A 14,601-nucleotide genomic window follows, 5' to 3' on the forward strand; every position below is an offset into this window, starting at 1 on the left:
AATATGGGCGCCCGTGTCCTAGATTTGGCGAGGAAGAAGAAGAAGCAGGGTCGCCACGGTTCTGGAGGAGACGGCTTGCTTTATATTTCTCCTAATCGTACACTCTCTAGCGCCATTCTATGGCGAAAGAGGGGCCCAACCCCTGGTTGATTGCAATCCGGCACTACAGAGGTTGTGATCTGGAGAGGTTGCTATCTTCATCCATGACCTCTATAAGGGAACTTGTCATGTTTTTCTTCAGAGAAAGCGTATATCTACTAGGTCCCTTTTCCATTAATCTAGGTATAGCTCGCTCAATCTGTGACCGCATCGTCCGTCTTTTTCTCCTTAATGACCACCGCCTTACTCACACTAGCAATCTTTCTGGACAAGTCCGTGAGACTTCCCGTCCCCATGATGTCCAGAACCGGAACATCTGCCTGTAGTTCTTTGGCGAGATAAGTTCTGAACTCCATGGCAACCAGACTATCAACCCCGTTTGAACTGACTGACTTGGAAGGTTCAATGCTATCTACTGGAATTGCCAGCAGAGAAGATAGTTTGGCTCTAACTGCATCGACGACGACCGAGGTCGCATCTTCTAGAGTGCTTGCGGCACTGAGGAGAGCCTCGACGACGAAATTGCCACTCTCATCCCCAATACCGTGACGTGAGGAAGCCTTGCTCCGCAATTGAGTGAACAGCGGATTGCTTAGATAAGAGGGGGCTGGAAGACCTCGCTTTCGGTACGTTGTGGCAGTCGTTAATCCGGCCACGAGTTGCGAAGGCCCGCGGCGGGTAGGATCAATCAAGTACTCTAGAAGAGCATGGACTTCTTCTTCTCTGATGACCTCAAGAACAACGCCCCATTGCTTTGAGAACATGGTCCGGTCACGATTTTCAGCTACATATCCTACAGAAAGGATAGTGCCAAGGTCGATCGTCGATGCTGGAAGCCCTTCAGACCTTCGGTATTGGGAGAGGAAGTCCTGGTATGTGTTTCCTGCCGCGTAGTTGGCTTGACCACGATTACCAATGATGCCCGTCGCGGACGACAGCATAACAAAGAAATCCATGTCCTTAGGGAGCAGAGCGTGAAGGTTCCATGAGCCTTGGACCTTGGGTTTCATTGCCAGACAAAATGTGTCGTAAGTCATGTTTTCGAACATGCCATCCTAGGTTTCAGTTAGCTTCATCTCTTCTACCACCTTTTGATTCTGAGTGAAAAGTCACTAACCTTTAAAACCATTGCTCCTTGTACAACGCCTTTGATCGGTGGCATGGTCCGTCTGCATTCCTCAAGGACCTGTCCCAGGCGGGCTTCATTACTGACATCGCATTTGAAGGTGTGAACGTTACAGTCCGCCGACTTCAACTGCTCTACGGTCTGCTGCACAGTAGGCGTGATGTTGCCAGTTCGAGAGAGAAAAATGATATTTTTCGCACCTCTCTCCATCATCCAAGTCGAGATGGACCTACCGAGACCGCCTAGACCACCGGAAAGCACGTACGATGCATCGGCTCTTAGCATGTAGGGTGGAGGCAGCGCAGGCAAGATCGGAATTACATCCTCTGCTCGTGGAACAAATACCATCTTTCCCATGCCCCTTCCCGATTGCAATACCCTCAGGCCCTCTTCAATTTGCTCATAGTTCATCACTTTCGTCGGGATTGCCTCTTTGATCTTCCCGGCTGCAAACAAGTCAATCGTATCTTGTGTCAGTCGCCTAATCAGCTCCGGCCGATGTCTCATCATCGTTGGGAGCTCAACGCTTGCCATCGTAACATTTCGAAGGAACGGTTGTAATTCGATTCGCCCGTTAGCTTGTGCGTCCTTCTTTCCGATTTCAATGAAGCGTCCGAATGGAGCTACTAAGTCCCAGGAACGTCGCAAAGCTTCCCCCGAAAGGGAATTGAGAACTAAGTCCACACCCTTGTGGTTGGTCATTCGCATCACACCTTGAACAAAGGTAAGGTCTCGGCTTGAGAATATGTGGTGTTCGGGAATTCCGTATTCATTCATCAAGAGGTCTCTCTTTTCCGGAGAGGAAACCGTACAGAAGATCTCAGCGCCCACATACTTCGCGAAGTTGATGGCCGCCTGGCCGACGCCGCCGGCTGCGGCGTGGATGAGTATTGTCTCACCTTTACTGAGTCTTCCTGCATCGACAAGGCCGTAGATGACAGTGGCATAGACGCATATCAGACTGGCCGCTGTCTCAAAGCTGATGTTTTGTGGAATATGGACAAGTGCAATCTGATCAACACGGCCGAAAGTGTGAAAACAGCCGATTCTCTCGATTCCGCACATGTAAACCACCCTATCCCCAATTTTAAAATCTGTCACCTCGCACCCTACGCGAGTGACAAGTCCTAGATTAGGATTAGGATTAGTGAGATCAAATAAGGTGCATCTCAGTCTTACCAGCAGCCTCATTCCCCATACTGTAAGCCATGTGCTCGCCCATGGCAATCATCAAATCTCGAAAATTAAGACCCACAGCTTTGATTTCAATCTCAACTTCAGTGCTTCCCAACTCCTGGTTGTAATCAGGGTCTGTCACCCATTCTAGCTTATCCAATAGCCCGGGCGCGGCCGTGGCCAATTTTATCGGTCTCCTAGCGGTCGACAGCGACTGCATCGACGGCTTCGGCCGAGAGAATGTTGTCTCCAGGAATTCATTTGCTTCGTAGCTTTCCACTAACCTAGATGTGAAATAAATCATATCTTTGAACATATATTCGCCGTTCGCCTTCTCAGGGGGAAGTTCTCTTTGGAATTGGTCCTGGTAAAGAGTGCAAACGGCCTCTGAAATCTCGCCTGGAGTGAGTGTAGGATCGGAGATGGAAAGGGAGATAAGGTTAGCATCATCAATGTCTCTCTCCCAGCGTACCGTCCTCAAAAGACCAATCATCATTGCACAACCGGGGTTGGCAATAAGATCCGGCGTAATCCACAATAAACCTCTGCATCGTGAAAGCATCTGCCTAACATTGACAAATTCTTCTTCGGTCATTGTAGACATTATAGTCCTTTCTATGTCAACCAAGGAAATGCAAATGCTTCGACACAAGTCGGTGGAGGTAAGGGCAAGATAATGGATCACCTGACAGTTCGAAAGTCCAATTTTGTCCTGTAACTGTGCCAGCAGCGCCTGAACAGGATCCGTGTACCCCTCCAAGACAGGCTTTGACGTGACAATGATAGTCACCGTTCCTGATTTTTCCAGAAAATTGGTCGTAGACGCCTCAACAGCTGTGGAGATTATCAAACTCTGTGTGTGTATGTCTGCTGCATCACGGTCCTTTAAATTCAGGTCCACACCTGAAAACCCGGAGTCTTTGAGAACTGTTTCCCATTGAGGTACATTGAGAAATGGACTCCACTTGCGCATGGGTTCGATTCCGAGCCACCAACCACGAAGTTGCCCAAAGGCAACAGGTGACCAGAACAAGTCCTGCCTGACGGATTCGTGGAGGAGGATTCGTCCTCCAGGTCTCAGCAGTTGCCGCAGATTACTCAGTGTTTTCGTCAGATCGGCTGTTGCATGAACGACGTTTCCCGCCACAATGAAGTCGTAGCTTCCTACACTAAAGCCTTGTTGGAGAATATCTTTCTCAGCGTCCAGAGTTTTGAATCCCATGATATCTCTGTAATCTTTGAACTTCTCCTTCGCCTTCTCGAAGAAGGCTGCGGAAATGTCAGTGAAAGTATATGTGCTGATGTTGCATGTGTTGGAGCTGGTTCTGTTCGACATCGGAGCAAGATTTTCTAGTACTGCCGCCGTGGAGCTGCCAGTCCCACCTCCTACTTCTAGTATCTTGATGTCTGTATAATTATCTCTGACAATCTCAAGGTAGGATTTCTGAAGGGCTGGAAGATCACCAAGGTTGACGACTTGCTCATAGACCTGATCGAGGAGATCATCTTGACCAAACATGAGATCGAGAGGATCAACTTCTCTCCTCAAAACTTTGGTAATATTGGTACCCATGCGAATCGCCAATTTTCCATCGGCATTGTGCTCATTGACCTCAGTGAGCAAGAACTGTCTCTGGATCGGATCAGCACGCAGTTCCTCCCACTGAGAACGCTTCATGCCGCTTATCTGGTCTTTGTCTAGTAACTGTCGCAAATATTTCATCCAGTCATAATAGTTCAAGAAATGGCCATCCAGCTGGGTCGGTGGGGTTGTTTCAAGCTCTTCCAGGGCTTCCGTGACCAACAAAAGTGTGGCTAGTTGTTGCTTATTGATCCAACCACGATATTCAGAGGCTTCTTCGCCGTTCAGCAGGGAGACGCTCTTGAAAGAAGTTGGTGTTAGAAGCTCAAGGTAAGAGCTCCATTTCACTTCGTGGCTCAACCTGCGGCTCAACGACCCATCACTCTCCATAGAATCAAGTGGTGACGAGCGAATACCCTTGATTTCCACGCGCGGATCCCCGGATACGTCATCCCAAACGTGGACGTCGGCTTCAAACTTGTCATAAGCCAGGATCCTAGACTTTCCATGACCGCAGAAGCCTGTTCCTGGCTCAGGATTAGTCCTCCCTGAAATCCAGGCTTCTTTGATAAAAGTAGGCACCATTGGCCGGTCCAAGTTCTTCTTGCCAATACAGTCCAATGAAGCCGCTAAGAATAAATGCATCATACTGTCCATCGTTGCTGGATGGATCAGGTGTTCGTGAACATATTGCTTTGGCATTATTGCTGCAACATCAGGGACCACCACTTTACCAACAACCTCCCCAGCACCATTTTTTGTACCCTTGACCCCCGAGAGGTTTCTGAATAACGAACCGAAATACAGACCTGTAGTAACGAGAGAATCATAGAGGGCAGGCATATCCAGTGGGACTGAGCATTTTTGCTCTGCAGCATCACGCAATTTTTGCCATTTGTGAATCTCTTCCGCGTGCTCGCGTCCGTTGTCGATGTGATTTGGCTTGCCGACGTAATCGGTCGCCACATAACCCGTGCAATGCTCTATCCAGTCATCTGCGAGCGAGTTGTACGACGATATCTGGAATCTACTCCAGATCGAGGACTCCCAAAGGCTCGACTCGTCCATTTTTGTCAAACCGAGCATAACCTCAATGCCCTCTTTGTCATCAGGGATTATCAGCGCTCGCTTCAGTGACACATCACGTAGTTTGAATCCTAAGATTTTATCTTCGGCATCCGTGATCTGCCTGCAGGCTTCAACAACTGCAAGAAGATATCCTACTCCAGGGTAGACGAATTTCCCGGTGACCACATGATCCTTGATCCAGGGTTGCTCTGAAAGCCGGAAAATTTGCCTCCATCTGGGTGTTTTGGCATTCCAGTCGGATACGGGGGCACCAAACAGATCGTGTCGTGGGTGTCTTCTGAGTCTAAAATTCCGGCTCAGGCGACTTTCGTACAGCAAGCCTTCAGAGTGATTGAAACAGTAGCTTGGCAAGTCAACCAAGAATTTGCGACGATGACGTTCCTTCTGGACAGCACCCATTGTTCTAGGGGCTTGATTTACGATGTCCAGGTCGACCGGATATCCTCCGCAGTTGATGGCCGCCACTGTATCTAAGAGCACAGAGAGTCCAGGCGCACTCCGATTCAGCACTGCGAACGAAGTGTTTTTGGAACTTCCAGATCGTGTTGCCAACGTCTCCTTCATCGCACTTTGGAGAGCACCATGTGGGCCAAGCTCGATGAGACTGTCGAGCAACATGCCAGTAGCAGGGGCATCCATGCGAAGCTTTTGCTGACCCTCGTGGAGCTCGCTCAAACACATCGCCAGAAGTGCCTCCATGAATTTGACAGGCTTCACGAGGTTTTGGACCCAATATGAGACATTAAGCTGCGAGGCTTCTACTCTGCCACCACTGACAGTTGAAAACATCTCGACGCTGAGGGCTCTTGAAGATTGGATCGAGGGAAGTGTACCTAGCAGATTCAGGTATTCGTCTACCACCTCCCGCATGTGCACTGAGTGGTAAGCATTTTTGACCAACAATTTCCGCGCAAAAACGTCTTTGGTTGCCAGCAATTGGAGTAGAGCATCGACCTTCGACTCGTCACCAGAGACGGTATTGTTCCGAGGGCTGTTGAAACAAGCGATGATGAGCTGCAGGAGGTTAGCGGTAGCGAGGCCTAAAATAGCCAACGGCCTATGAGCTTACCTCTCCTGCCAGCGGCCGATTAATTTCGTCGACATAATGCTGAAGTTCTGCCGCTGGCAATCCGACAGCAAGCATGGCACCGGGAACCCGAAATCTTTTATTAGAAACATAACCCCGAAAATACGCTACCTTCCAGGCTGCCTCTCGTGAGATACGGCCAGAGCAGTATGCAGCCGCAATTTCTCCCGAAGAATGGCCAACAACACGCGCCGGTCTGATCCCCCAGGAATCGAGCAAATCTATGAGCGCAATTTGCAAGGCCGTGCATGCCGGATGGGCGAGATATGGTTCGTTAATGTGTGACTGTTCTTTCTCCAGCGAAAGTTCCTCGATTAGGTCCCAAGTCCCGCCGAGCTCAGCCATATAGGCTGCGGCGGCTTCTAAACTCTTTCTATACACTGGATATATCAGCAATTCCCTTCCCATCGCATACCATTGGGCACCTTGCCCAGTAAAGACAAACCCAAGCGTATGTGTCGGTCGTGCTCTGATAGGCTTTGAAGAGAAAGACGACAAGTTTTGAATAAGACTAGGGATTGAATCTGCGAGGGCGAACCCTCTCCACGGAAATACGGAGCGCTTTTTACTCAGTGTGAAAGCCAGGGAGTCCAAAATTTGTTCCTGATAGTGAAAATTCTTGGTTTCCATCCTTTGGAGATAGGAGATATACCCCTTTACCAACCGTTGGACCCCACTCTCGTCAAAGGCTGTGAAGGGAAAAATTCTGAGTGCATTATGTTCCTTGATTACAGCACTGTCACTCATCATAGAAGTCGTGTGCTTGTCATGGATAGATTTGTTCTCCGAAGGTATTGCACTTAAGTCTTGCTCAGGATAGTAGCCGTTGGAATCAGGAACGTGCTCCGTCAAGCGCCTAATGATGCAGTCAACAACATGCTCTGTCGGAACTGAAGGGCTGGTATGATGCAAGCCGACCAGATTACGTTCAGCAAGATAGTGGTAAGCATCGTCTAGAATGGCATGGGCATTAGTGCCTCCAACGCCAAAAGAGTTGACGGATATTCTCCTTGTTCCTGAAACAGGCCAGGGCACACATTTGGTGGGAAATTGAATGTTCCATTTGGTTGCCGGGATCTTCGGGTTTACCATTTCGAAATTGACATTCGGGGGAATGATTCCGTTTTCTAGAATCAAGACAGCCTTGATGATACTGATTTTGCTGTTAGCATTTAGATGGGACGTCAATCGTAAGCTATGCTTGCCCTGCAATCCCTGCTCCGCCCTCGAGATGACCAATTCCAGATTTTATAGCACCGATGTACAGTGGAATGTCCCTGTGCCTGGATGCAAAGGCCCGAGCAATAGCGCTAGCTTCGATTGGATCACCAGCCGAAGTGCCAGTCCCGTGAGCTTCGATCATCATCGTGTCGCTCAATGGCAGCCCTGCGTGTTTGTAGACGCTACGAATAAGACTTTCTTGGGCAGCACTGCTAGGCAGAGAGATACCAGGTGTTCTGCCATCTTGATTTGCTCCGGACCCGCGTAAGACCGCGCGAATCGTGTCGCCATCTCGGAGGGCATCCGAAAGTCTCTTGACAATCACAGTCCCAACACCCTCACCTCTAGCATATCCGTCTGCCCGATGATCAAAGCTGAAGCATTTCCCTTCCTGGGAAAGGAATCCATGATGACTCATGCTATGGATATCTGTTGGGAACGATATCATAGTCACCCCACTTACAACCGACTGGGCATATCAGAAACCAAGGTTGATCACTAAGAATTGGTTCACTTACCATATCACTTTCTCCCGTCTTTAGGCTTTGGCAGGCCAAGTGTAACGCAACCATACTGCTTGAACATGCGGTGTCGAGTGTAATACTAGGCCCCTTGAAGTCATAGAACCAGGAGACACGATTGCTTAGCAATGAGTTGGTTGTGCCTGTGGGTTTGTACTTCAAAGTTGTCTCGGGGTCTGCGTTCAGCACTGCAAGGTGGTCGTGGTTGAAACCAGATACGTAAACCGAAGTGTTGGAGGAGGACACGTCGACCAGAGTGAGTCCAGCTAGTTTGCGTTAGATATTGTGGTATTTTCATGGAGAGGCTCCGAACCATTTTCCAAAGCATGGTAGACATTCTCTAGGACCACCCGCTGTTGAGGATCCAGAGTCAACGCCTCTCCTTTGGTGATGCTAAAAAATGGAGCATCAAAATTTGCTGGATTTTCAGCCAGGAAGTGACCTCCCTTTACGGCGAACTGGTCTGGTCAGTATATCTTATTCAACGGCTGCTTTCAGGATGCTGACTGTGCCTCCGTGCTCTGGGTCAGGATGATAATGACCATCTGGGTTGATTCGATCTTCTGGGAATGGAGTGTGCGCTGATCTTCCAGCAAGGAGAAAGTCCCACAATCTCTCATTGCTCGAGGCATCTTGTGGGAAGCGTGTTGCCATCCCAATGATGGCCAAAGGTGCACCTTCCCCCACGGCAGGTTCCTCCTCGCGCGATATGGATCCCATGCTGACGCCGACACTTTCGGTCTGCGAGGCATTGAGGCCGAATCGTCTCACAGATCGGGCCAGTATCATTCATATAGGTATTGAATCAGTCACCTCCAAGCGGCAGGTGCCTCAGCTCGTAGGAACGAGGCATTTCTCCACTCTCAAACCGTTATATCAGGATTCTTTCTTACAGTAGTCCACCTCCACACTAACATAGTTAGCTGGACCAATGTTGAACAGACTTAGACTCATGAGTGCAACATGAGAACAAAGTACCACCAGGGGGAGCCTGTCGGGTCTCAAGTTATCCCCAATTTCCACCTGGGGTGGTGCGCAGTAAGCAGGAATATCACCGCGTGGAATTGTTTCCCTGAGCGGGTATCTGCATGTGCATGCTCTTGATGTGAGATGTGGTAGCTGCCATTTCAATGATGCAACATCGATGAGTCCCAACGCTGGGTACAGCGGTGGGCACCGGAAAGCTTGGTGCGGAGCATGGTGCCGTAAAATAAACGGGAACTGCGGTGGCCCCCAACACACTACCCTTGTAGAACTGCTGTTACAGTATGCTACTCCGGAGAGAACAAACAAGACTGTGATTGACCTCGGAGCAGGGATCATCTGGAAGGCTGTTTCCATCATGCTTCGGCTCTCACACCTAGCATCTCGGAAACCAATGGAAGCTGGGACCTGGAGTGATATGGCACGCGGACCCGTGTCTCCGCATACCGTGGCATGCATAGCACCTTAGCACCACCATATAGGAGCAAAGGTCAAGTAGATGCTAGCTCCAGGACCACTAGGTTTAGGCCACCAACTATTTCAGAGGCTGGAGCCAGGCAGTAGGTATCCCTTGGCTTTGCAGGTTCTTCTCTGGGAGGGGCAGAGGAGCGTTGTGTATCGTAGGTATTATGAGAACTCATTCCATCCGTTTCATGACCAACTTGTGGGCTTGTCCGAGGTGATGGTGGGAGCAGCTGTATACATCTAGGCAAATAGGATAGAGATGCAGAGACAGGAATACTGGGGGAATGGATTGTTCCATACCTTCTCAGGGAGGAGGTACGGAGTACATTGCCCTGTGGCTCGGCATTCGCTGCACCTTCTTGCCAGATACAGTATAATGTGGTGTTATCGGGAATTCTTTAACCCGAGACCTGGATATCGCGGGGTAAATTTCGACTTGCAAATGTTCCTAGCGGTTGGTTGCAACGTCTTTACACTTTGTTACATCAGGAACCAGGCTGTGGCTCAGATGTCTTGACTTTCTAGAAGTCCGGGCTAGTTCTAGTATCTATCTGTATAGTATGGGCCGTTATTCCTGCTTTCGGCGTCTGATTCGTGCTCTCACCGCTTTCATCGGACCCATAATCCCAATACTACGTGGATTCAGCTGGAATCCTGCGGGAGTTTCGATGTCAATGTCGAACAGCAGCAACATTGCTGCACCGATACTCAAGATCTCTTGCTCAGCAACGAAGCGACCCGAGCACAATCCCGCACCACCACCGAAGCTTCGTAAGTTCAAATTTCGCCTCTTGTGGACCTCCAACTGTAGCTTATCATCCTGGTCGAACACCCATCTGTCGGGATCAAATAATTGAGGTTCCAGAAATGCCTCTGGGTTCGAATGCATCAATTGAACAGGTAAGAGCACCACAGATCCTTGTTTGATTCTGTATCCCTCGAGCGTCGTGTTTTTTCGAACCACGCGGGCGGCCGCACTCGCTGAGCCTAAGCGCAACGACTCTTTCCAAAGTCCTTGAATGAACTGGCTTGATCGAAGAGCAGGAAAATCGACCTTCAAGCTGATATTTGGGGACGTTCCAGCTACTGATAGCATACTTCGTGTCTCACTGCGAAATCTCTGGAGCCGACTCGGAGAATCAAGAACATTCTTGAGGAACCAGGTCGCCATCGGGGCCGAATTAGTTACAATCCTGGTCGCAAGCATTAGATACAGGGTTACTAGAACAACTGACATATACCAATGGCACTTACACAAAGAGAAAACTTGCTTGCAGACACGCCCTTCCTCGTTGCGAAAACTTGTACCTTCTTGCCAACACATCTCGCTCCCAATTCATCTTCAACCCCCAACTGCTATCCCAGATATTGTTTGTCGGACTCCATGATCCATCTTGCTGCTCGAGCCATTTCTCAAAAGCCTCCAACATTCGTTTTCTTGCCGCATATGCGCCGCTCTGGAAATAATAGGCCATGTTCGACCTGACTCCTGCGTATGTGGCATCATTGAACTTCTTCCAGTCTTCCCACATATCCGACCAGTATGTTGAGAGGCGGAGCCCAAAGAAAGTCTTCACTGATGCCTCAAATATTACTTTTCTCATCAACTCATGCAGATCCAAGGTAGTCCATTCTGATCCACTGATTATAGGTAGACAATTCAGCTCTTCTTCAAAGTGTTCCACATATTTCTCCATGATATTGTCAAGTGGGTCTCCAGTGAGATACTTCAGCCAGATTGAGTGGTTAACTGACACAAAACTCTTTGATAGGTGCTCATTCGATGACTCCCTGTCCTGTGGACCCAGAGGAACCTGAAACTTTGGCCTATCCTCCATTGGAAGATTCATCCCGTTTTCCATCATACTGGCCAGGATAGGCTCAAAGACAAATTCTCTGGATTTTCCGAAAATCAGACTTGCTGTTTGCTGGGAATCAAAAATATGAAATTTGGTCCCAGTCATCATTAGAGAGAACGGACCACCAAACCTTTGCCTTCATAGATCCTTAGTAAAATGCGGCCTAGGAATGGAACTGAGCCACTCACTTGCTGTCATGGAAGACCTTCCCAGGGTCCGAAAGGAAAGAAAAAACACTTCCGAAGTAAGGAAGCCAGTACGGCGTAGTTGGCGGCTCATGACTACCATCTGGGGTTGGATATCGGCATTGAATGCCTGTAATCACTTTAGTGATCAAGCAGACAAGTATTGCGCATATAGGAAACTGGAGTATTAGGTGAGCAAGGGAGAGCGAACAAAATGGCCAATATCTCAGATAAGATAAGTGTATGCCTTCGTTCATATTGCAAGCAGACTGGCTTTGGATAAGAATTGATGACTTAGGTCAGTTATTGTCGGGGAATTTTTTATCCCCAACCATATGTTCCAATGTTGCAAACCGTTTGGGGAGGCATTCCAAATGAGTATGAATGAATACTGTGATTGCTGGACTAAAACATTATTCTGGCAGTACTTGTCATTACCACCATTGTCACAAATGTTAGAGATATGCTACCCCTTTGTAAGATACGCTCACCTTAGCCCGGGCCCTCTGCACCCGCCTCACGTCGTATTGTAGGGTAGTAGCTGTGTGGATACAGACGAGGTGTGTGCGCGAAGATCTCACCCCAGATTTGGGCAATATGAACTATAGAGTGTCGCATGAGGTCCACTAGAGGACTGCCATATGAGGGTAGACGCGCCCCCAAGGATTATGATGCAGCCGATTCCTTGGGGTATCTCATGACCATAACGATGACCCACTATCTCTCAGTAAGAACTGGGGTAACATATTCAGAATTTTGGGGGATAGGTTTGGAGAGTTGGTCTAACATAGTATAGGCTCTCAATTAAAGCATTTGTTGGCTCTTACTCATGAGGATGGTGTAACTTGCGAAGGATAACCAGGTTGCACGAATCTCGAGCTATTCAGTAAACGGTCCCTGTCTGCTCTAGTGATCAGACTACACTCAGCCATGCATGTTCGTTTCCAACGTGCCTTTCAAAAAACGAGAACATGGTTTCTTTCTAGAGGTGAATCTCCTCAACCTTGAGATTCCTGGTGTCGAGATGCGTGTCCTATGCCTGCACGGTCGAGGCTCCAACAACGAGGTAATGAAAACCGAGCATGAGTATGGCATCCTTTTCTAATGATGCTGACTCATCCATTTGTATCAAAAGATTTTTAGACTTCAAACAGGTATGTTAAGCCTCACAAAAACACACTGCGCATGCATGAGAGCACCTGATTGAATGTTCTGTCTCGAAACCAGCATCGCTCCGTGCCGATCTCGACGACTTTGAATTCCATTTTGTGCAGGGTACTGTGCCTCACACGGAAGGTACGAGGCTTCTGTAAATCCAAATGCCACAAAATCCTGCTGATGCATTTAGGTAACTGGTCACTCTATACTAATTCATTCTCGAAGTTGCCATTATACGGATATTACAACGGGCTGTCCCCACTTTCGATATTACAGACAGAAACGGATCTTGAACACATCATCAAGACAGAAGGACCCTTTCACGGCGTGATAGGATACTCAGGGGGTGCGGCGCTCGCTGCCGAGATCATCATTCGCGATGAGCTTGCGCACCCTTTCAAGTTGCCTGATGAGCGTCCATTTCAGTTTGCTGTTTTCATTAATGGAGCCTCCCCATTGAGGGTGTTTCGCTTAGAGGATGAGAATGTTGAAGATGGTGTTATAGACATTTCCGAAATGCTTGCTGATGCCGAGAGCATATTTCTCAGACCATCGGCTCTGCGGAAGAAAGATGGTGTTACTGATGAGGATCGTGCCAACCATACCAAAATGCTGTCTCTTTTGAAACACGTAATTGGCAAGAGACTAGCCGACGGCACAGTTTTCGTTAGCGATGGGGTGAGGAAAAAGCACTTCACTAGCAAGTATGTTTCACTTACTGATTGATCGGCTACAGGAGCATGGCCTGTGCCGTTACGAGGCTCATCATGGTGAACCTTTGATATCCATTCCTACGTTACATGTCAGATCACCCGATGAGAAAGATCCTCATCAAGGCCTTCACCTGTCCAACCTGTGCGAAAAGTCGTTAGTACGAGAATTCTTCCATGATTATGGGCACGACTTTCCGCGTGGAAGGTATGAGATGAAAAAGCTCTCACAACTAATTCGTGAACTAGCAGAGACAATATAGATTGAGGTAGTTTTGTTGCTGCTCTTGCAGATTGAATTCTCATCCAAATGCGCTCGCTGATTTGAAGGCAAGAGACGAAAGTATCTCATCCCGCTCCCACATGAGGCCAATCGGGAGGCCCATTGGACCGCCTACGGAGATATACAGCAGAGACTTTAGAAAAATGGATAGAAATGACACAAAGGACCCAATCACATAATGTGCGTCCAGAAATAACTTGAGTGCCCAGACCCAGGCAGCAGCCGTGCCAATAATATTGTCCCATTGAATCAGCCAGGTACACCCTTCAGCAGTATCTTTAGACTGCCTCGAAGAGAATGGATTTGGCGGAAGTACAGTTTCTCGAGGATGAAGGGAGGCAGAATAGTTGGGATTGAAGAGACGAGGCCACAGTGCTGCACTCCAGAATATAACATTGCTGACCCAGTGAGGTATGGCCGCCAATGCAAAGGCCACGCCGTAGACCAACCTGATCTTGTGCTGGTAGTCTTGAACGGTCAACGGGTCTTGAGCGCCAATGAAACCTAAGAACCAGCGGGAGATATAGTGAGAAGCTGTAATGAAGAGGTTCCACTGCTGGTAGACTCCACCGAGTTTCAACCTTGTTCTACCAGAAGGTGCCAAACATATTGCCGCGAGCGGGAAAAGATATCCGAACAAGTAACTCCATAGAATAGCGTCCAGGTCTTTCGAATCTACCAGGAAGCCACTAGCATTGAATTGATCAACGCTTGGTACAGTGGCAAGGTGGAAAGCCAGATAAAGGGGTGTCATCAGCGCATTCGAGTAGTTGAAAATCAGCATTCCTGGTAACGACGTACTACATACGAGTCAGTCTGTGGGGAAAGATCCATGGGCAGAATATCTCACTACGAGAAAAAGCTCCCAGCGTTTCCAACCCTGAAACTCTCGAGGACAATTAGAAGCCAGGACGCGCCCCAGCCTCCCACGAAGTTGAACCCGATCAATGAAGTGCCTGGCCGATTTCCATCGCTAGTAAATTGAGCTGCAAACACCGATGTTGCCTTTATTTGCAAATCAACCGCTGGGAAGCGACCATTAGTACTCACTGGCTG

At 48.6% G+C, this 14,601-nt stretch overlaps 5 protein-coding genes across 5 annotated transcripts; 1 reads left to right on the top strand and 4 right to left on the bottom strand.

Moving 5' to 3' along the window:
- Nucleotides 1–293: 293 nt before the first annotated feature.
- Nucleotides 294–7,251, bottom strand: A1O9_08435 (uncharacterized protein; the record flags this gene model as incomplete). The annotated part of the gene is made up of 4 exons (XM_013402821.1): nucleotides 294–1,154; nucleotides 1,217–2,352; nucleotides 2,405–6,086; nucleotides 6,142–7,251. The coding sequence occupies 4 exons, from the start codon at nucleotides 7,249–7,251 to the stop codon at nucleotides 294–296; spliced, it is 6,789 nt and encodes a 2,262-aa protein (XP_013258275.1).
- A 103-nt stretch (nucleotides 7,252–7,354) lies between these two features.
- On the bottom strand, nucleotides 7,355–8,621 carry A1O9_08436 (uncharacterized protein; the record flags this gene model as incomplete). Its single annotated transcript, XM_013402822.1, has 4 exons — nucleotides 7,355–7,771; nucleotides 7,899–8,167; nucleotides 8,215–8,359; nucleotides 8,409–8,621. 4 exons carry the CDS (start codon nucleotides 8,619–8,621, stop codon nucleotides 7,355–7,357), a joined length of 1,044 nt encoding a protein of 347 aa, XP_013258276.1.
- Nucleotides 8,622–9,918: 1,297 nt separating this feature from the next.
- On the bottom strand, nucleotides 9,919–11,314 carry A1O9_08437 (uncharacterized protein; the record flags this gene model as incomplete). Its single annotated transcript, XM_013402823.1, has 2 exons — nucleotides 9,919–10,543; nucleotides 10,605–11,314. The coding sequence occupies 2 exons, from the start codon at nucleotides 11,312–11,314 to the stop codon at nucleotides 9,919–9,921; spliced, it is 1,335 nt and encodes a 444-aa protein (XP_013258277.1).
- Nucleotides 11,315–12,328: 1,014 nt separating this feature from the next.
- On the top strand, nucleotides 12,329–13,525 carry A1O9_08438 (uncharacterized protein; the record flags this gene model as incomplete). The annotated part of the gene is made up of 5 exons (XM_013402824.1): nucleotides 12,329–12,460; nucleotides 12,530–12,548; nucleotides 12,622–12,690; nucleotides 12,743–13,230; nucleotides 13,289–13,525. The coding sequence occupies 5 exons, from the start codon at nucleotides 12,329–12,331 to the stop codon at nucleotides 13,523–13,525; spliced, it is 945 nt and encodes a 314-aa protein (XP_013258278.1).
- A 39-nt stretch (nucleotides 13,526–13,564) lies between these two features.
- On the bottom strand, nucleotides 13,565–14,329 carry A1O9_08439 (uncharacterized protein; the record flags this gene model as incomplete). Its single annotated transcript, XM_013402825.1, has 1 exon — nucleotides 13,565–14,329. One exon carries the CDS (start codon nucleotides 14,327–14,329, stop codon nucleotides 13,565–13,567), a length of 765 nt encoding a protein of 254 aa, XP_013258279.1.
- Between the last annotated feature and the right edge of the window lie 272 nt (nucleotides 14,330–14,601).

This window comes from Exophiala aquamarina (assembly GCF_000709125.1).
Source record: "Exophiala aquamarina CBS 119918 chromosome Unknown aczIA-supercont1.7, whole genome shotgun sequence".
NCBI classification, from domain to species: Eukaryota; Fungi; Ascomycota; class Eurotiomycetes; order Chaetothyriales; family Herpotrichiellaceae; genus Exophiala; species Exophiala aquamarina.